Here is a 22,516-nt window from a genome sequence, read left to right as displayed (position 1 = left end):
AGAAAAATTCATATCAGTTGATCATTCATAACAGTGCTCATAGCGGAGTGCTTTATATGTCAGTAATAGTATTTTACCACGGTGGGTGGGTGGCTCCTCTGTATACAGTACCTAACCCATAAAACTTCCAGGTATATAATTAGTAAAAAATAAGTAATACTGACTACAAGCCTGAACTACACATCAAAACAATGTAATCATTAAGTCAGAGTCATTGTGGTGTAAAATAGAAGGAAAAACACCCACTTTTTGAGAACAGACTTAAAAGGTTCATATTACACATCTATCGAATTTTATCTAATCTATCCATCACGTTGACATCATCACGCATATCAGCTTTGCTGAATGGAAATATTGCTAGGTTGAATACAGATAAGAACTTTTTACTTTACATTTAAAGCGGTGTTCCAGCCCCAATTTTTCTTTTTTTAAATGTCAGCAGCTACAAACACTGTAGCTGCTGACTTTTAATAAGGACACTTACCTGTCCAGGGAGCCCGTGATGTCGGTCCCTGAGGCCAATCCGGCCATTGGATCGGGTGCCGGCACCGCCATCTTAACGAAGGGAAACAGGCAGTGGAGCCTTGCACCTTAACTGCCCATTTCCTACTGCGCGAGTCGCGCGGCGCTTTGTGAATGGCTCTGTTGTTTTCTGGGACACACCCACACACATCCCAGAAGACAACGGGGCAGCTCGCCGAAGAGGAGTAAGCGTCGCAGAACAAGAAGAGGCAGATTAGGAAGACTGCCTAGGAACAGGGGTTTCTGGTAAGTAAAAAAATTTTTTTTTTTTTTCAAGAATGTTAATGTCATTTTTTATTTTAGGATGGACCTCCGCTTTAATATTGGTGTTTTTAATCCATTTCTAATAATAAAGTGTTTGCGGATTCACACTTGGCTGATTGGCTTTTTCTCTCTCTCTGTGCATATCATTATTGATATTGTAACCAGGAGTCATGGTATTCTGGTAAGTGCTTTTTCGTTTGGACAGTGGAAGATCTGGAACATCTGGCCTGTTCGAAAAATGTTTAATTTTATTCTTTTTCCTCAGACAAAGGGTTTTTATTGAACAAAAGGAAATAAAACATTGTTAGAAATTTTTACTGAGATGTGAACTTTTGGCACTATAATAAATGCACATTTGGGTTTTTCAGTTTTTGAGTTATATAAGTTTTTGCCCATTCAATAACTTGTGGTAATTGTAATCACATATACCATTTCCAAAATAAATGGTTATTTCACTAATTAAACTTATTTTTACAGGTGTCATAATACATGCATGACACATGATGGTACATGTTTGATTACATACAATATGTATCACATTTGGATCTTATATACATTTTTATATTCTTTAATGTTTGATTCACACACAGGATATATATTGGGAGACTTAGCACTGCTCTTTATATATTGGGAGACTTAGCACTGCTCTTTTGTTTTATTTATATTGTATACTAAAAAGGAACCTGCCATGCCCATCATAGGGTCCCCCTTAAAATCCAGATGTATTTATACCTCAAACAAGATGTTCAAATCATAATGACCTTCATAAATGGATACTGACAGTCATTCATTAATCAATGAATTATACCAGTGTCTCTATAACTGTCAATTACTAGTAACTCCATAGATAGCCGCCATCATAGATGGATTAGGCCCTACCCGTAGGAAAACCCCTTTCCTAATACTTGATGTCATACATAACCCAATTATGCAACTTGTATAGCATATATAACTTATAATGGATCATAGGTTTGCTGTACTCTTACCCTCGGTTCACACTGAGAGTCAAATGTAAATCGCGCAGGAACCACACTGCATTCCTATGCAATTCAGTGCGGTGCAATTTAAGCCCATACATTTTTAATGGCTCCAATCACATAGCATCAGCAACAAAAGACATGCCTGCAGCATTTTTGAGAACGCTCTCAGATCTCATCATCTTTTTGTACTATGCTATCTTTTGCAGGCAAACGCACTGCATTTGCAACCTGTTTGGGGTGTCATTAAGATTAGAATAAGAGTATGTAACTCAAAGTTCAAATCAAAACTTAGTTCATCCCAACTCTGTTGAAAGGATAGGACCGAGATCATTTATAATGGATGCAAATAGCAACCACAAGAGGGAAAAACTAAGAGAATAAAGTTCTCTTAAGAGGGCAAAGAGACACCTGAACACTATGGAAAAGACAATTGTATTTTATTGTACAAAATTAAATAAACACCACACAAATTATTCTAATGGCAAAAATATGGGGAAGGGCTAAGATAGGCGACTATCAAGGACCCAGAAAATTAAAAGACAACGTTGTCTAGGATATTAAAACCAAATAGCAACCACAATAAATGTCCAGGTCCTCCTTGGAGCACAACAGGTCATCCTTTTGAGTACAGTACGGAGACCAGAGCTGAACTGAATTACCTCAAAAGTTCCCTTTTGTATTCAGACGAATTGAATACCTTGTGTATTGTGTTAAATGTGTTAATCCTAAAGGTCTCCACTAGGCTCTCAGATCGACTTACACAACTTTACATATTACACAGATCTTATCTGACTCCCTGACCAAATACAGACCTGACCACAATCCACTGTGCCCCAGATGTGACAGTCCTTCTAGTACCTTTTTCTATCTTATCTGGTCTTGTCCAACAATACAAAACTACTGGTCCCACATAGTAAAGTTCATACATGATAAGATGGGGTCCTCCTGACATTGTGCCCTAAACAATGTTAACTGGGAGTGTTCCCAGATCCCGACTCAGATAAATTTCATAATCTTTTTTTACAAGAGTCCCTTTTCACAGCTAGGCTGCTTATAGCAAGAAAGTGGCTGAGGGCTACTCCACCGACAATACAGGAGTGGATCTCTGCTATTAACAGCGTCTTACCCTACAAAAAAGAAATCTATGCCCATAGGGGCTGCCCGGCCAAATATGGGAAAATTTGGGACTCCTGGCTGGCGAACGCAGCCACATGCAATGAAACAACTGAATGCTTATCTGAATACTAAATCTAACCAGTATTCTCCATCTATACTACACTAAATAGTTTGGCTATTCAGGTATATGATTTTAACCACTTCAATACAGGGCACTTAGACACCTTCCTGCCCAGACCAATTTTCAGCGCTGTCGCAGTTTGAATGACAATTGCGCGGTCATGCTACACTGTACCCAAACTAAATTTTTATCATTTTGTTCCCAAAAATAGAGCTTTCTTTTGGTGGTATTTGATCACCTCTGGGGTTTTTATTTTTTGCGAAACAAATAAAAAAAGGCCGAAAATTTTGAAAAAAATAAGTTTTGCTTTTGTTTCTGTTTAAAAATTTTGTAAATAAGTAAATTTTCTTTCACTGATGAGCACTGATAAGGCGACACTGACAGGCACTGATAAGCCGGCAGCGATGAGGTGGCACCAATGAGCGGGCACTGACGATGGGCACTGATATGCGGCACTGATGGGCATTAATAGGCTGATAGGCGGCACTGATGGGCACTCATGGGTGGCACGGGTGGCACTGGTGGGCACTGATAGGCAACACTGATGGGCACTGAAAGGCTGCAAAGATGGGTTATGGGTGGCGATGGGCACTGATGGGCATTGATACGCGGCACTGATAGGCATCCCTGGTGGCACTGGCAGGCATTGGAATGGGCACTGATTAGCAGCTGCCTGGGCATTGATTGGCAGCTGCCTTTGCACTGGTTAGTATTTCCCTGGGGGTCTAGGGGGCATACCAGGTGGTCCAGTGTGGCTGGTTTCCCTGGTGGTCCTGGGCGGCTTCCCTGGTGGTCCTGGGTAGGATCCGAGGGGGGGCTGTGCTGATAAACAATCAGCACAGACCTCCCCTGTCAGGAGAGCAGCCGATCGGCTCTCCTCTACTCGCGTCTGTCAGACGCAAGTGAGGAAAAGCCAATCACCAGCTCTTCCTATTTACATCATGATCAGCCGTGATTGGACAGCCGTGATCCGTCAGAGACTCTTTACCTAGATCGGTGCTGCGGGGTGTCAGACTGACACCCCGCAACAACGATCGGCGCGGTACGCGCCCCCGGGGGAGCGCAGCGGCTCAATATCCTGCGGATGTCAAATGATGCCCAGTTAGGATATTGAAACCACTTTGCCACCATCATTCTGCTATATGGCGGGTGGCAAGTGGTTAAATATTGTTTCTATGTGATGCACGAAGTAATGTACAGGTTGCTTATATAGGTTACCATTACGTTCTTCATACCACTTGTGTATGTGATATTAATGTCAATAATCTGTTATGCCCCGTACACACAGTCGGACATTGATCGGACATTCCGACAACAAAATCCTAGGATTTTTTCCGACGGATGTTGGCTCAAACTTGTCTTGCATACACACAGTCACACAAAGTTGTCGGAAAATCCGATCATTCTGAACGCGGTGACGTAAAACACGTACGTCGGGACTATAAACGGGGCAGTAGCCAATAGCTTTCATCTCTTTATTTATTCTGAGCATGCGTGGCACTTTGTGCGTCGGATTTGTGTACACACGATCGGAAATTCCGACAACAGATTTTGTTTTTGGAAAATTTTATAGCCTGCTCTCAAACTTTGTGTGTCGGAAAATCCGATGGAAAATGTGTGATGGAGCCTACACACGGTCGGAATTTCCGACCACAAGATCCTATGACACATTTTCCGTTGGAAAATCCGGCCGTGTGCACAGGGCATTACTGTGTACTCTTCTCAATAAAAAAAAAAAAAATAAAACTAAAATAGTGACCCTATAGGGAGGTCCTTTAGGTACACTGCAAAGGTAACATTCCCTGCTGTAACAATCGGCCTTGTGCCCCTTATCATCTGCTAGTTGTAATGCAACACTTTATCTGAGGTCACGCTGAAAAGCACACCTGCCTCAATCAGAGATGCTTAACTACACTGAGAGACTTTCAGACGGTGCCTGATTAGTAGGCACCATTTGACTTCTATCTGTACTACTCTGCTATGGTCTGCTGGGCTTACCTACACTATATTACGAAAAGTATTGGGACACCTGCCTTTGCAAGGGCATGAACTTTAATGGTTTCCCAGTCTTAGTCTGTAGAGTTCAATATTGAGGCGTGCACCCCACCCCCTTTGCAGCTATAACAGCTTCAACTCTTCTGGGAAGGCTGCCCACAAGGTTTAGGAGTGTGTCTATGGGAATGTTTGACCATACTTCCAGAAGCACATTTGTGAGGTCAGGCACTGATGTGGATGAGTAGGTCAGTCTCCGCTCTAATTCATCCCAAAAGGTGTTCTATCAGGTTGAGGTCAGGGCTCTGTGTAGGCCAGTCAAGTTCCTCCGCCCCAAACTCGCTCATCCAGGTCTTTATAGACCTTGCTTTATGCACTGGTCCAAATCATTTGTTGGAGGGGCAATTATGGTGTGGGGTTGTTTTTCAGGGGTTGGGCTTGGCCTTATAGTTCCAGGGAACTTTTAAGGCATCAGCATATTGGACAATTTCATGCTCCCAACTTTGTGGGAACAGTTTGGGGATGGCCCCTTCCTGTTCCAACATGACTGTGCACCAGTGCACAAAGCAAGGTCCATAAAGACATGGATGACAGAGTTTGGGGTGGAGGAACTTGACTGGCCTGCACAGAGTCCCGATCTCAAACCGACAGAACACCTTTGGGATAAATTAGAGCAGAGACTAAGCCAGGCCTTCTCATCCACATCAGTGCCTAACCTCACAAATGTGCTTCTGGAAGAATTATTTTATCATCATCATCATCTCAGGTACTTATATAGTGCCATCAATTTACACAGCGCTTTACATATGTATTATACATTCACATCAGTGCCTACCCTCAAGGAGCTTACAATCTAAGGTCCCTAACTCACATTCATACATACTAGGGCCAATTTTTAGACATGATCCAATTAACCTACCAGCATTTCTTTGGAGTGTGGGAGGAAACCGGAATACCTGGAGGAAACCCACGCAGGCACAGGGAGAACATGCAAACTCCAGGCAGGTGGTGTCATGGTTGGGATTCAAACCAACTAACCTTTAGCACTTTTGCCTAGCAGTAGAACCACTACACCACTGTGCCGCCCAAGAATGGTCAAACATTCCCATAGACACTCCTAAACCTTGTGGACAGCCTTACCAGAAGAGTTGAAGCTGTCATAGCTGCAAAGGATGGGCAAACTCAAAATTGAACCCTACAGACTAAGACTGAGATGTTTGTGCGTGTAAAGGCAGGTGTCCCAATACTTTTGGTAATATAATGCATCTCTAAATTTGGCCACTGTTCACTCAATATTTCCCATTAGATAATTATGCAAGAAGGGTTGCATATCAAAACAATATGCCAGGACAGATGGCTAGTGTTTACTTTACAGAATTTATGTAAACATTTAAACGCACAAAAGGTGGCACTCTGCAGTATATATGTCTTCATGCACACTGGGCATAAGAAAACCCTGCTTTCAAGGGCATTTAACTTTTTTTTTTCAGCCTCAAAATGCCCTTCTATGTTATCCCATGTGGCCATGCACACATAGGTGTTTACAGGCGTATTAGAAGAGGAGTGTTTAGAGGATGAAAAAAAAAAAAAAACATCAGTTGTGCATTCAGGAGAGGAGTGTTCGAGCAGATAAAACACTAAATGCCTGTAAATGCGTCTAAATGATAGGTGTTTTTATTAACTTCAATGGCCAGAATAAGATATTATTCTGAGCAATCTAATAAATTAATGGCCAGGCGCTTGACACACCTAAACACATTTCCAAAACACAGCTTAAGGCCCCTTTCACACTGTGGCAGTGGGGGGTGTCGGCGGTACAACAGCGCTATTTTTAGCGCTGCTGTACCGTCGTTCTTGCAGCGGTATTCGGCCGCAAGCGGTGCGGTTTTAACCCCCGCTGGCGGCCGAAAAAGGGTTAAAATCCCTCATACAGTGCGGCTATAGCCGCGGTATTGCCGCGCTGTCCCATTGATTTCAATGGGCAGGAGCGGTTTAGGAGCGGTGAATACACCGCTCCAAAGAAGCGGTTTGCAGGACTTTTTTTCACCGTCCTGCCAGCGCACCGTTTCAGTGTGAAAGCCCTCGGGCTTTCACACTGAACAAACAGCGGAGGCTGTTTAGGGGCGGTTTGCAGGCGGTATTTTTAGCGCAATACCGCCTGCAAACCGCCCCAGTGTGAAAGGGATCTTAGGAGCGTTTTTTTAAGCTGCTTTTCTCCAGCCAGGAGAAAAAGGAGTTCAGAGGAGCTGGGCAAATGTCCAGTGTACATGAGCCATACAAAGGAGAGATCTCCACAGCTTAAAAACACTTTAGTAATAAGTTGCCCTGCAGAGCAAAGGCAGCTAAATATACAGCTGAAATGCAAATATTTACGGTTTTACCTTACCAAGGGTATTTCTTAGAGCCATCCTTGGTAATAACAAATTTTCCACATTGCACAGCTGGTCACAAGTAGTTCCCCTTTAGAGGTTTTCTGATTATTCCTATTGAACTTTCAGACGTTGCGGTCATTGAGCGTTTTAACTAAAAAATATTAGGATTGGTTGCAGGAAAGAAATATACACCGTCTTTGGCCTGCCTAACTCGTGTAGTAAACATTTAAGTTTCTTTTGAATTACAGAAAATATACAACATACTTTGCATCTATAAACAAGCACAATACATATAATTTATGCACTTACTTTGTATGGAAATATCCTGTAAAATCTCCTTTAGGGATTCTTTCCTGTTCATATCTGTGTTAATTAGGGAATTGTGGTTTACCGCAAAATTGCTTTTTGCCAGTACTGATGACAGACTGTTTGATGTTGCCTGGTGCACAAGGTTATTGGCGCCATGCACAGGCGAACCTATGGGGAATACATGTTTGATCACATAAAAGAGAAAAAAAAAAAAAAGACTGAAAAAAGACTGAAAGTGTTGCTTGTGAACATGATTGTAAATATTTATATAATTACACTAAGAAATCTCACTATAGTAAGGAATGAAAAAATTTTTTTAAAAAAGGACATTGTTGAATTCTAACAAATATAACACATTTGCAAATTAAGTAGTGGGAACCCAACTTAAGCTTCTTCTGTGAATAGAAGACATTAGTAAACAGTGTTTGATTAAACATATACACAAATAGACAAAGCTTGCACATTTTGCATTCTGCAATACCTACAATTTTGTTAGATATTAACAATGGAGCTGAAATGATGTAGAAACCTCAGCTATGCACCAGCCTCATCTTACACACGTCTACCAAGCATTAACTTGCCCTAATGTACTAAACTTCACATGCTGTGTGGATTAAATTTAGAAGAAACTTGTATCATCACCTGCAATATGTCCTACTTGGTTAGTTATAGTGCTAAAATACAGAACACATTAACAAAAATGGACATGGCAGTCGTTCAGCAGTCAATCAGAATGAAAAAGGATTGGTTGTTTCTGCAATTTGGTTCTAGTTTTCCTTCTGTGCATTCTTCTAAAATGTCCCCCTAAGTCCTGAAGACTTTCAGCGCGTGAAATCCAAAACATTAGATATTGTGTCAACAGTTTAGCAGGTATAACCTAGTGAAAAGTTACTACCGAAGAAAAATAAATAATTGTGTCTGCGCTGAGAAGTAAATAAAAATAAAAAACAATACGTGCTAAACAAAAAACATCAATACTGCAAAACCTATAAGTGTCAACAATCAAAAAATTAAATTATAAATGCTAAAAGCAATGATAAGTACAATCCGCCTGCGAAAAAATAAACAAAAGTGCAACATGCAAAAAAGTTAAAAGTTCAGGTCCTGTATATGATACTCTGGATAGGATGGTGCACTCACGCACCCACACATTGTGAGTACCCTCCTGAAGGGAACTGTTCATGATGATTTTTTAATAAATCCCTGGCGATATTATGCTATGCAGTTTCTTTTTTCTTATACATGTTACCATTGATGTTATCTGAGCGAGGTGGAGATCAGTACCAACATACCCTATATGAGCCCAGGAATGGCTCCAATGTGTGTTTAGACACTGTTTAATTACTGTGTCACACGCTCAGAGGTGAGCGCATACACGATTGGGGGTCACAGGAGAGCACGGAAGCATGCTTTAATATGTACACCATTTAGGATAAGCATGATGAATACCTATCTTTATGGACACTATATTTTTGCACTTTATGTTTGCTATTTATGAACTGGTTTGAATTGAGATGTGAACACTCTATTATACAACCAGCACCTGGACTTTTAACTTTTTTGCATGTTGCACTTTTGTTTATTTTTTCACAGGCGGATTGTACTTATCATTGCTTTTAGCATTTATAATTGAATTTTTTGATTGTTGACACTTACAGGTTTTGCAGTATTGATGTTTTTTGTTTAGCACGTATTGTTTTTTATTTTTATTTACTTCTCAGCGCAGACACAATTATTTATTTATCTTCGGTATGCACATGATATGAAATGTGGTTAGTGTTTGCAGCTTATCTGCAATTGGAACTCAATCTAGAGGCATTAATCCATCTGTGGCTCACAAGATCTTTGCATAATTTTCTGAAAAGTTACTACCACTTGGATTCAGCACTTCAGAAGTACACAACTTTTTCTTTTAAAAAAAAACTTAAAATGATAAGTATGCAGAATAGCTGGTGGGCAAGAATGGATGCAGATTTCAGCTAAACTTATACCAAACTGCATGCCTGACTATTAACAGACATGTGAATTTCCCAGACATACAGACTACCATAATCTGGTAGTTTAACTGCTTGCTGACCGCCCACATACATATACTGCAGGGTGGCGGCTCTTCTGTGCAAAATCACATACAGGTACGTGATCTTGTGCTTTCGGCACGTGCGCGCCACAGGCGACCTGCTCCCACAGTGATTGGACACAGCAGGAGCCAATCAGCAGGTCCAAAGACAGATCTTGTGTTTCTGCTAAGCAGGAACACGGATCTCTGTCTTTCCACAGTTAAAGCATCCCCACACAGTTAGAAAAGCACTCCCTAGGGACACATTTACCCTTTGATGTTAACCCCTTCCCTGCCAGTGTCATTAGTGCAGTGACCGTATATATTTTTTTTAGCACTGATCACTGTATTGGTGTTACTGGTCCCCAAGTATCACTTGGTGTCCGATTCGTCCACCACAATGTTGCGGTCCCGCTATAAGTCGCTGATCGCTGCCATTACTAGTAAAAATTCCATAAAAATATCCCATAGTTTATAGACACTATAAAACTTTTGCGCAAATCAATTTATGCCTATTGATATTTTTTTTTTAACCAAAACGTATGTAGCAAAATACATATTGGCCTAAATTGATGAAGAAAGTAGATTTTTTTTTTTTAATTTATTGAGTACCTGAGCATTGTGTGTAGTGGGAATAACTGAGTATTGTGTGTATTGTGAGTGAGTACCTGTGTATTTTGAGTATTGTGAGTGCACCTGGGCTGCGAGTGCTTGTGTATTGTTGAGTATTAGTGTCAGGAAGCTAGTTGTTAGTTAATTTGGACAGGGTATAACCCCAAATCCCCAATAAATTAGTAGGTACAATGCCCGGCAGGTGTGGAGATGCGACTTGGTGTACATCTTGCAGCATGTATGCGCGGGTGTGGAGATGCGACTTTGTGTACATCTTACGGCATGTATGCGTTCTTTGATCATCCGATCGAGGGCGAATACTGCTGTGCAAAATGTAAGCACAATGTTTCCCTGAAAGCCCAGGTTCTGAATCTAGGGAAGCAACTGTCAATACTGAGAAGACACTCTATACTAAAGGAGAGTTGGGATCGTACCCAGCAGGGGTCAGCACAGAGGTGGGTGGAGATGAAGGGCAGGCACCAAAGCAGAGTAGATGGGCGACAGTCAAGAAGAATAGAGGGGAAAGTGCCAGGGAGGCCGGTTCCGAGCTGGAACATCCCAATATGTATGCCCCGTTGAGTGACATTGGTGAAACCAGTCAAGGAACAGCATTGCTTGAGCCGAATGACTCCCCTAGCTGCCAGGGAATAACTCCTCCAGTGAGGGTGGGAGAAAAGCCAAGGGAAAGGAAAGACAGATTCTGGTGGTAGGGGACTCAATTCTTAGAAAGACAGAGAGGGCAATCTATCACAAAGACCTGAAGCACCGAACTGTATGTTGTCTACCGGGCGCTCGGGTTCGGCACATCACGGATCTGGTGGACAGATTACTGGGAGGGGCTGGGGAAAACCCGGCTCTCATGGTACACGTTGGCACCAATGACAAAGTCAGGTAGATAGAGTGTCCTGAAAAACGATTTTAGGGACTTAGGAGCTAAATTGAGGAAAAGGACTTCCAAGGTAGTTTTCTCAGAAATACTACCGGTACTTTGAGCCACATCACAAAGGCAGAGGGAGATTAGAGAAGTAAACAAGTGGCTGAGGAGCTGGTGTAGAAAGGAGGGGCTTGGATTCCTGGAGAACTGGACCGACTTCTCAGTCGATTACCAGCTCTATAGAAGGGACGGAGTGTACCTAAATGAGGAGGGTACAGATCTGATGAAGATGGAAGAAAAGTTAGAGGGGCTTTTAAACTAGGCAACTGGGGGGGGGGGGGTCCAGAAGTAGAGATAGTCAGCGCCGAACAAATTCCAGAAGGTAGTATTGGGGGCATTAGTGGTAGGTTGATTTAAGCACCTCAACCCGAGGTAAGTACAGTAACAAGCCCTATTTGCAACCTCAGAACACCCAATAAGGAGATAGTATTCGACCGGTCTAAACTACATAGCATGTTCTCCAATGCCAGGAGTCTGGCAGACAAGATGGGAGAACTAGAGCTACTTGTACGAGGAGGATTTAGATTTTGTAGGCATTTCAGAGACTTGGTTCAACAGCTCTCCTGATTGCCTGGCAACCATTCAAGGGTATTCCCTATATCGCAGGGATAGAGAGGGTAAAAAAGAGGGAGGGGTATGCTTGTATATAAAAAACGATGTACAAGTGAATGTGAGAGACGACATCACTAATCGAGCAAGGGAGGAGGTGGAATCCTTATGGATAGAGCTAAAAGGAGTAAACTAAGGGGAAAGTAATACTGGGAGTATGCTATAGGCCCCCTAACCAGAGGGAGGAGGCGGACCTCTTATCACAATCTGGATTAGCGGCAAGGATGGGAAGTGTCATTATAATGGGGGATTTTAATTATCCAGACATAGACTGGGTGGCAGGAATCGAGCATTCATCTAAGGCTCGCCAGTTCCTAAATGTCTTGCAGGACAATTTCATGGGTCAGATGGTAAATGCACCAACTAGAAACAAAGCGTTACTAGACCTACCAATTACCAATACAGACCTGATCACGGATGTGGAAATACGGGGCAATTTAGGAAACAGCGATCACAGGTCAATTAGTTTCAGTATAAAATCACACAAATAGGAAACATAAGGGGAATAAAAAGACACTGAATTTTCAAAAGAGCCAACTTACATAAACTACGATCCTTGCTAGAAGATACTAAAAATGGGATAAAATCTTAGGAACAAAGAACATGAAGTAAAAATGGGTATGCTTTAAGAGCATATTAAATAAGGGTATTAGCCAGTGCATCCCAATAGGAAATTAATTAAAAAGAGAATAAAAGTCCTGGGTGGCTTAACTTCAATGTAAGAATGCATATAAAAGCAAAGGAGAAGACCTTCAAAAAATACAAGGCTGAGTGGTCATCAGCATTCCAACTTTACAAAGAATGCAACAAGAAATGTAAGGGTGCAATCAGGGCGGCTAAGATAGAACATGCAAGGCACATAGTGGAGGAGAGTAAAAAAATCCCAAGAAACAGTACATAAATAGTAAAAGATGGAGGAAAGATCATATTGGCCCCATAAAGATTGATGAAGGAAATCTGGTTACAAAGGATGGTGAGATGGTGAAGGTTTTGAATATATTCTTCTCCTCAGTCTTCACAAGGGAAACAGGGGGCTTCAGTAACCAAAACTGCAAGGTTTATCCTCATGACATGACAATTGAAGCACCTTCATGGTTAACAGAGGATAAAATTAGAAGCAGACTTGAGAAACTTAACATACCGTATTTATCGGCGTATAACACGCACTTTTTTCCCCTTAAAATCAGGGGAAAATCGCGGGTGCGTGTTATACGCCAATCCCCTGCGATCCTGAGCTTCAAAATCGCCGACCGCAATTTAAAAATGGCGCCGCCAGCGCCGAAATACAGAGCCGGTCCTCGGCTCTTCTCGGCCACTTTCGGCTTCACTCGAGCGCCGCCCAAACCTAGCCGAGTGTACTCGGCTAGGTTCGGATAGCTCCGCTCACAGTCATGCCCATCCTGGGCGGGACTACGCGTGGAGCCGAAAGGGAACGAGAGCCGCCGAGGACCGGCTCTGTGTATTTCAGCGCCATTTTCAAATCGCGGTCGGCGATTTTGAAGCTCAGGATCGCAGGGGATCGCAGGGGAGCAGCGCCATTTTCAAACTGCGAGCTGCAAGGCTGCGCTGGGGCAAGGCTGCGCTGGGGCAAGGCTGCACTGGGGCAAGGCTGCACTGGGGCAAGGCTGCACTGGGGCAAGGCTGCACTGGGGCAAGGCTGCACTGGGGCAAGGCTGCACTGGGGCAAGGCTGCACTGGGGCAAGGCTGCACTGGGATAAGGCTGCAGTGGACACTGGGGAAGGCTGCACTGGGGCAAGGCTGCACTGGGGCAAGGCTGCAATGATGGGCATTTAAATGTAAGCTTTTTTTCCCTTAAACTTCCCTCCTAAAAGTTTTTTCCTTAAAATGCCCTCCTAAACTTGGGGTGCGTGTTATACGCCAGTGCGTGTTATACGCCGATAAATACGGTAAGTCAGTGGGACCAGATGGCTTACACCCGAGGGTCCTTAAGGAACTGACCGTTGTGCCTAATTTTTAAGAACAGTCTGACTGGTATGGTACCAGCTGATTGGAGAAAAGCCAATGTAGCACCAATATTTAAAAAAGGTACAAGATACAAATATTTTAAAAAGGCCAAGATACATCCCTGGGAATTACAGACCAGTTAGCCTAACATCAATTGTATGCAAGCTCTTGGAGGGGATGATATGGGACTATATACAAGAGCTTAGCAATGACAACGGTATCATTAGTAGTAATCAATAGTTTTTGCCAAACAAATCTATTAACCTTCTATGAGGAGGTGAGCTGCCATCTAGATAAAGGAAGGGCCGTAGATGTGGTGTATCTGGATTTTGCAAAAGCATTTGATACAGTTCTCCATAAATGTTTACTGTACAAAGTAAGGTCTGATGACATGGACCATAGAGTGAGTACATGGATTGAAAACTGGCTACAGGGGCGAGTTCAGAGGATAGTGATAAATGGGGAGTACTCAGAAGGGTCCGGGGTGGAAAGTGGGGTCCCCAGGGTTCTGTCCTGGGACCAATCCTATTTAATTTATTCATAAATGATCTGGAGGATGGGATAAACAGTATCGTCTGCAAATGCAGAGATTGAGCTAAGCTAAGCAGGGCACCAACTTCTCTGCAGGATGTGGAAACCTTGCAAGATGATCTGAACAAGATTAATGGGGTGGGCAACTGCATAGCAAATGAGGTTTAATGTAAAAGAAAAAAAAAAAAAAAAAAAAAAAAAGCAAAATAATGCATTTGGGTGGAAAAAATATGAATGCAATCTACTCACTGGGGGGGGATGAACCTCTGGGGAAATCTAGGATGGAAAAGGGACCTGGGGGTTCTAGTAGATGACAGGCTCAGCAATGGCATGCAATGCTAAGCTGCTGCAAGCAAAGCAAACAGAATATTGGCATGCATTAAAAAGGGGATTAACTCCAGAGATAAAACGATGATTCTCCTGCTCTACAAGACTCTGGTCCTCCCGCACCTGGATTATGCTGTCCAGTTCTGGGCACCAGTCCTCAGGAAGGATGTGCTGAAACTGGGGAGAGACCAGAGAAGGGCTACAAAACTAATAAAGGGACTGGAGGACATTAGTTATGAGGAAAGGTTACAAGCACTGAACTTATTCTCTCTGGAGAAGAAACGCTTGAGACGGCATATGATTTCAATGTACAAATACCGTACTGGTGCCCCCACAATAAGGATAAAACTTTTCCGCGTAAGGGAATTTAATAAGACACGCGGCCATTCACTAAAATTAGAAGAAAATCCGTTTAACCTTAAACTACGTAGAGGATTCTTTACTGTAAGAGCGGTTAGGATGTGGAATTCTCTTCCACAGGCGGTGGTTTCAGCAGGGAGCATTGATAATGTCCAAAAACTATTAGATAGGCACCTGAACGACCACAACATACAGGGATAATATACAATGTAATACTGACATAAAATCACACACATAGGTTGGACTTGATGGTCTTTTTTCAACCTCGCCTACTATGCAACTATGTTTTAAAGCAGAAAGTAAAAAATAGTTTGTTTTTTTTTCAAAATTGTTGGTCTAGTTCAGTTTATAGCGCAAAAAATACAAAAACTGCAGAGGTTATCAAATACCACCAAAAGAAATCTCTATTTGGGGGGGGGGGACATCAATTTTATTTGTGTACAGCGTCACACAACCGCGCAAGTGTCAGTTGAAGTAATGCAGTGCCGTATCACAAAAAATGGCCTGGTCATGAGGGGGGGGGGGGGGGGGGGGGGCGACCTTCTGGAGCTGAAGTGGTTAATAGAAATCCATGACTGAGCTGGCAGGAACAAACCAGAGTACAGTCTGGAATGGGTTTCTTAGGCCCACTAGTCTAGAGAGAGGGCCCATACCAGTTTGTTGGGGGGGGGGTTAGCAAAACATAAATAAGAAAATAATCAGAACTGGACAGATCCCAAAATCATTTAAAAGCCTTTTATATGAAAGTTTATACACCATAGAAACTTGTGTAAGATTTCATGAAATAGAGATGCCCAGTCTTCTAATGGGAAAGAACACCACTGTCTGTATACTTGGCAACCTGTGTTAATTTAGATGGTTTCATATCTATTAGGAGGAAGAAAAGGGGGAACATTTTGCCCTCTAAAGCTGGAACTATGCTAGTAGAATTTATTTTGAAATATTTGGTTTTAAGAATGTCCATTGATTTTCTTTCATTAGTGGGTTCAAATCAACATTAATTTTCAACCACAGAAACAAGAAAATTCAAAGAAGCAGAATTGAAATTTTCTCTCACACTAATTTCTAACAGTGTATGTGGTTTTTGTTCAGGAAAGTCCAATCGTTCAAAATTTTATTTTATTTTAACATTTTGATTTTGGAAGTACGTTAAAACGACATTAGTCAAGTCATCGAATGTACTAAATTTTTGTATCAATGTTTGTTTGCAAATCTAGAAGTGCTTGGCCATCTTAAGTCAGTCATTCATTAGTCAAGTCTATAATCCCATACCTCTTGCTAATTCCACAGTACAGTTTGAGTCTGTAAAAAAAAAATCTCTCTGCTAGGTTGCAATTTGTGGACTGCAAGTGTTAATGTATATGTAAATCCTTGCCTCATAAAACCACCCATTCAGTTTAAATGCAAGACAAAACATTAATGGATATAGAAAAAACATTATGAATACCTTTTCTAAATGTTGTATAAGTGATCACATGACCTCTGTTCTCAGCCGCTTCTCAGGGTTCACAGAGGTGGGAGTGGAGACTGCAGAGCAGCGTGTCAGCAGGAGGAGAAATGGGGGAGGGGGGGCAGCGAAAGAAAGGCAAGCTGTACTCCCAGCACAGCTAAAAAACTGTCCACACTGGGATGGATGTGCTCTCATGCCTAGCATGGTTAGTTTGAAACCGAAAAGCAGAGGGACTGCCAGGATCACCAGGTATTTCACACAAAAGGAAGCAGTACAAAGAGAACAGCATACTCTTTAACACAAGTACATGGTACCACAGATGCATATCAGGAATATGAACACACTCTTTAAATATTTAGCTGATTTGAAAATGTTTTCTTTAGTAGTAAACTTCTATATAAAAACAGACTATATGACTATGAACTATATGCACATGCAGTCTTCGTTCCATTAGCAATTTGGGCTCATGCACACTGCAGCTCAAAAAAAGAAAAAAAACCTGCTTTTACAGGCATTTGAGCTTGTATTTCTCTGCATAAAGCTTGAAGAAGCTTGTGTTTTTTGTTCTCTTTTGTGCATTTTTATTGAGCTTCGTCGAGCATAAGCATTCTTTTTCACAAACCATCCCCTCAGCTTATTTTATCGGGTTTTTTTTGGTGCATTTTCGAGCTTCTTAATGCTTTTTCGCATGTTTTTGGGCACTTAGGCGTCTTTTCTGCTCGAAAGCTCCCTTTAAAAATGTGAGTTTGGTGGTGGTGGTGGGGGGGGGGGGTCCTGTCTGTAAACTCTTGAAAAAGCCATAGTGTGCATGTACACATTGGCTAACATGGAGGGGAGTTTCTAGGCAGAAAAAAAAATGAGCTCAAAAAAGTGCAAAAGCCTATAGGAGCAGCTTCTTTGAGATGCAGTGTGCATGAGCCCTTATTGTTTAGCATTGCATGCAATTTCATTTAAAATTGGTGCAGTCCACTGCAGTTTTTTTTTTTTTTCTCGTCTGTCTCGTTGAGTTCCTCTAATTTTCTGTCCCAGAGACAAAACAGGAAGAGAGAGGAAGTCTATCCAAAGTAATGGGAAAATCGCCCCTTAGCCCCTAAACCTGATATTTCCAACAACGCCCTTATTTAAGCAAACAAGCCAGGTTTTGACATCATTTAAAGCTATATGCCCCTCTTCATTGGGTAAATATTAATCCTGTGACTAATATTTGACCACTTCAGCCCTGGAAAGATTTACCCCCTTAATGACCAGGCCATTTTTTTGCGATACAGCACTGCGTCGCTTTAACTGACAATTGCGCGGTCATGCAACGCTTTACACAAACATATTGGTGGTATTTGATCACTTCTGCGGTTTTTATTTTTTGCGCTATAAACAAAAAAAAAAAAAAAAAAAAAATTTAGAAAAAAAAAAAAAGGTTTTACTTTTTACTATAATAAAATATCCCAAAATTAAAAAAACAAAAAAAACCCAAAAAAACAAAAATCAGTTTAGGCCAATATGTATTCTTCTACTTTTTTATATTTACCAAAAAAATAACACGCAATAAGCGTATATTGATTGGTTTGCGCAAAAGTTATAGCATCTACAAAATAGGGGATAGATTTATGGCATTTTAATTATTAATATTTGTATTTTTTTTTTTTTTTCTAGTAATGGTGGCGATTAGCAATTTCTAACGGCGGACAGATCGGACACTTGACACTTTTTGGACCAGTGACATTACTATAGTGATCAGAGTTAAAAAATATCCACTGATCACTGTATAAATGGCACTGGCAGGTAAGGGGTTAACACTAGGGGGCAATCAAGGGGTTACGTGTTCCCTAGGGAGGTGTTTAACTGTGGGGGGAGTATACTGACTGGGAGTAGAGAGATCGCTGTTCCTGATCACTAGGAACAGACTATCTCTCTCCCCTGTCAGAATGGGGATCTGTTTGTTTACATTGACAGATTCTCATACTGGCTCTCTGTAGAGCGATCGCAAGTGGCCGGTAGACATCACAGCTGCCCGCCACCTGCATTGGCTCTGGCGGCGCATGCGCTTGCTATAGCTATTAAAAGGGCCCGACGTACAGCTACGGCGATTCGCGCAGCCCAGCCAGCAGTTAAAGGAGGCCTTCACCCCAGAGAAAAAGGAAAATTTTTGCAATAAAATCCCTGCACCATTTCTAACAAGAGCTAACACACATGCACACATTTTTCTCCCATTTCAATACCAGTAAAACCAAACCCTAGGCAGTCAATGACACAAATGTAAAGTAGAAAAAAAAAGTATCTATGCAGCAATAAAGCTGACCATACACATTTAGATCCAATTGCATAATTTATTTTAGACTTAACAAAATTTTTAGTAGGACAAGGGCCTGCCTGATTGGATGCAAATTGTATGTAGATTGTTTAGGTAGGTCCTTGTATTACATACATTTTTTTTTATTTAAAGGAGGTTATACAATCAATTGTAGAGTGTATGGCTAGCTTCACAGCAATTACTAGGTAGTGTTGAAAAAATACAAATCTCTCTAGCAATTATAAACAGTGAAAATCATCTTCTATTCCATTATCACCAACGAAGCAGTTTTACAATAGGAGTCAAGGGCAGACTGACAACTCATGGGGCCCCCGGGCAATAGAAGATCATGAGGCCCCCTGTGTCCCCGCCCATGCGCAAACCACACCTACACAAAGCCCCACCTACATAAATCATGAGGCACACAGTAAGGCACATCACATGTCACACAGCAGAGCACAGGGCAAGGGGCACACAGGAGGGCACTGAGCACATCACAGGGCATGGGGCACACAGTAGAGCACATTACAAGGCACACAGGAGGACACCCAGCAGGGCACTGAGCACATCACAGGGCATGGGGCACATCACAGGGCACACAGTAGGACACATCAGGGGCACACAGCAGGGTTTATTATGCTGTACACAGCAGGGCACATTATTGAGCACAGCATGGTACATCACAGGGGGTACAGAGCACATCAGGAGGTACAAAGCAGGGCATGCCACACATCACAGAGCATGTGGCACATAGGGCACACAGCAGAGCACAAAGTAGGGCACATCATTGGGAACAGGACACATTAGGTGGTACACAGTAGGACACATCACAGGGCATGAGGCACACAGTAGGACACATCAGGGAGTACACCGCACATCACAGGGCATGGGGCACACAGTAGAGCACAACAGGCGGTACACAGCAGGGCACGGGGCACATCACAGGGCAAGGGGCACATAGTAGGACACATCAGGGTATACACAGCAGGGCACATCACAGGCCATGGGGGACGCAGTAGGGCAAAAATCAGGGCACAAACCAAAACACAGGGCACACAGTAGAGCACTGGGATCCTCCAGACTCAGCAGTGTCTCTCAGGGTAGCCATCGGGGGGGGGCAACACCGTGGGGGTGAAGGGCACAGGGGGACAACGTGGGGGGGGCTGAAGGGCACAGGGGGACACCGTGGGGGGTGGGTGGCACAGGGGGTCACTGTGGGGGGTGGGTGGAGGGCACAGGGGAACACTGTGGGTGGGTGGTACAGGGGGGTCACTGTGGGGGGGGGGGGGTAGAGGGCACAGGGGGACACTGAGTGGGTGGCACAGGGGGTCACTGTGGTGGGTGGGTGGAGGCCACTGTGGCGGGTGGAGGGCACAGGGGGTCACCGTGGAGGGCACAGGGAGACACCGTGGGGGGCTGAAGGGCACAGGGGGACACACTGGGTGGGAGGAGGGCACAGGGGGACACACTGGGTGGGAGGAGGGCACAGGGGGACACACTGGGTGGGAGGAGGGCACAGGGGGACACTTTGGGGGGGATGGAAAGCACAGGGAGACACCGTGGGGGGATGGAAGGCACAGGGGGACACTGTGGGGGGCACAGGAGGTGGAGGGCACTAGGGGACACTAGGGGGGGTTAGGGGACACTGTGGGTGAAGGAAACAAGTGGACACTGTGGGTGGGTGGAGGGCACAGGGGGACACTGTGGGAAGGTGGAGGGCACAGGGGGACACTGTGGGAAGGTGGAGGGCACAGGGGGAGACCATGCGGGGGGGAGGACTGTGAGAGTTACATGGAAGTAAGTGACAACTATACATTGGTACACGCTTAAGCACAGGACAGCATACAAGCTTCTGCACTTTCCTTCCTAGATGCAGAGTAGCACGGGAAGCAGCTGTACACAGACCTTTCATGATGCACTCCTCCCTAACGGCCCCTCTCTTCTCGTCCCTCCGAGGCGATGACAAATACAAGCACCTGGGGTGGACGGGAGAGAAGGAGGGGCTGGTGGGGAGGAGTGTATCACGAGAGGTCGGTTTACACTGCAGTCTCTTAGCAGGGATTCGGGACCTGATCTACCCGTCAGCTAGCTGTGATTGATGGGTAGATTGATGTGGAAGCTGTCATGGGGCCCCCTACTGGCAAACGGCCCTCGGGCAGTGCCTGAACTGCCCAATGGTCAGTCCGCCCCTGAATAGAAGTACAATATTTAACTCATAAATGAATTTATTTATATGTAAAAAGACTCAATCATTACCGCTATGTAGTCACTGAACCCAAGATCAACTATCAGAACAAATACACACATTGTTAAAATTGTCCAACTGAATTATAAAAAAAAAAATAATTATAATTTTATATATATATATATATATATATATATATTTTACTGTTTACTTTTTTAGTCCATATGCATAAAACGTTTCTTTGTGAATGTTCCAGCAGTATAATACAGCCAGGACAAAAAAGGTAATGAGAAGTATGTCATAACCATGAAAACATCACTATTTTTTACAGAAAAAAGGTCATGAACTTAAAAGTGGATACTAAAGTGACAAAATGTGATGGAGATGTTGAAGTATGGGTCAATGCTTTTTTTGGCCCTACTTCTCTTGCGGGTCACAGGAGTGCACTTTTGCATTTCTGTGACCCAGAATCAGCTGACAGCGGGCTAAAGACTGCTGTCAGCTTACATCACAGAGCCACTCTAGGCTCTGGAAGGATCCGCAAAGCTGTTTGACGCTGGTGTTGCCTTTCAGCATGCAGGTGAACACCAGAGCCAGCTGCACCCCCTCCAGCCAGTGAGCACTGGAAGGGCAGAGCAGAGACTGACAGCTACTGTTCTTGGCTCCAAGACGGAGAACTGAGAGATCATGTGATTGCTCAGAGGTCTTATGATCACTCAGTTCTTGGTCACAGAGCCAACATGGGAGAAGAACTGCAGCATCACACTGATGTAACAGCATAGATGTACAGGTTTCCTTTTTTTTGCAACTTCAAGTTTCTCCTTTAAAACATTTTTTAAACGTAGTAAAATAAAATAAATTATATGATTCAATTTCTAAAACACAGCATTGTAATATTCATTAGAGGACACAGAGGAATTCATCCATCTACAGAAGTTTAAAAAAAAAAGTTTTTCAAATGACTTTACAGGAAGGAACATGACCAAAAAAGCAAGGCAGTGATCTTTAGGCCCGTGTCTGGGTTTCAAATGGTAGGCTTCTTGATCTGTGAACATTTGCCCTTCAATATGATGATCATATAATCATTTCTGGGTTGACAGACTGGAAATATAAGATGGAATTGCCAAGATAAATTGGTAAGGAATGTCCTGCTATTTGTGAAATAAAAAAAAAAAATAAAAAAAAAAAAAAAAAAAAAAAAAAAAAAACCCACACACAACACACTGTAAGAATTCACTTTGTTGACATGGCATCCGATAGCACAATGTATAAAAAGTTTGTTACAGAACACGTGTACAAGGGATTCGTCCACGGTAAGAAATGTATTGGGGAGAATAAAAATAAATAAATTAAAAAAAAGGGAGCACACAGCGATGGTAGAATGGAGCACCACCCTAGCAGGACAATGACAAACTAGACAACATGAAGAGAAATAGACCACAAATCCAGGTCAGTCTCACTACAAGCCATGCATCATTGGTGAATGTCACAGGAGGAAGCATGACAAATTGTAATAGGCAATT

At 42.9% G+C, this 22,516-nt stretch overlaps 1 protein-coding gene across 1 annotated transcript in view; it reads right to left on the bottom strand.

Annotated features, from left to right (window-relative positions):
* The window catches only part of SCYL3 (SCY1 like pseudokinase 3), a 126,043-nt gene that overhangs the window by 3,461 nt on the left and 100,066 nt on the right, over positions 1–22,516 (bottom strand). The window contains exon 10 of the mRNA XM_073592827.1: positions 7,677–7,844. Coding sequence (XP_073448928.1) covers positions 7,677–7,844 — 168 coding nt within the window. The remainder of the gene's footprint in view (positions 1–7,676; positions 7,845–22,516) is intronic.

The sequence above is a fragment of the Aquarana catesbeiana genome, linkage group LG07 (assembly GCF_042186555.1).
Source record: "Aquarana catesbeiana isolate 2022-GZ linkage group LG07, ASM4218655v1, whole genome shotgun sequence".
Taxonomy (NCBI): Eukaryota; Metazoa; Chordata; class Amphibia; order Anura; family Ranidae; genus Aquarana; species Aquarana catesbeiana.
The sequence above is the reverse complement of the archived record's forward strand: the minus strand, read 5'-3'. Positions and strand labels throughout refer to the sequence as shown.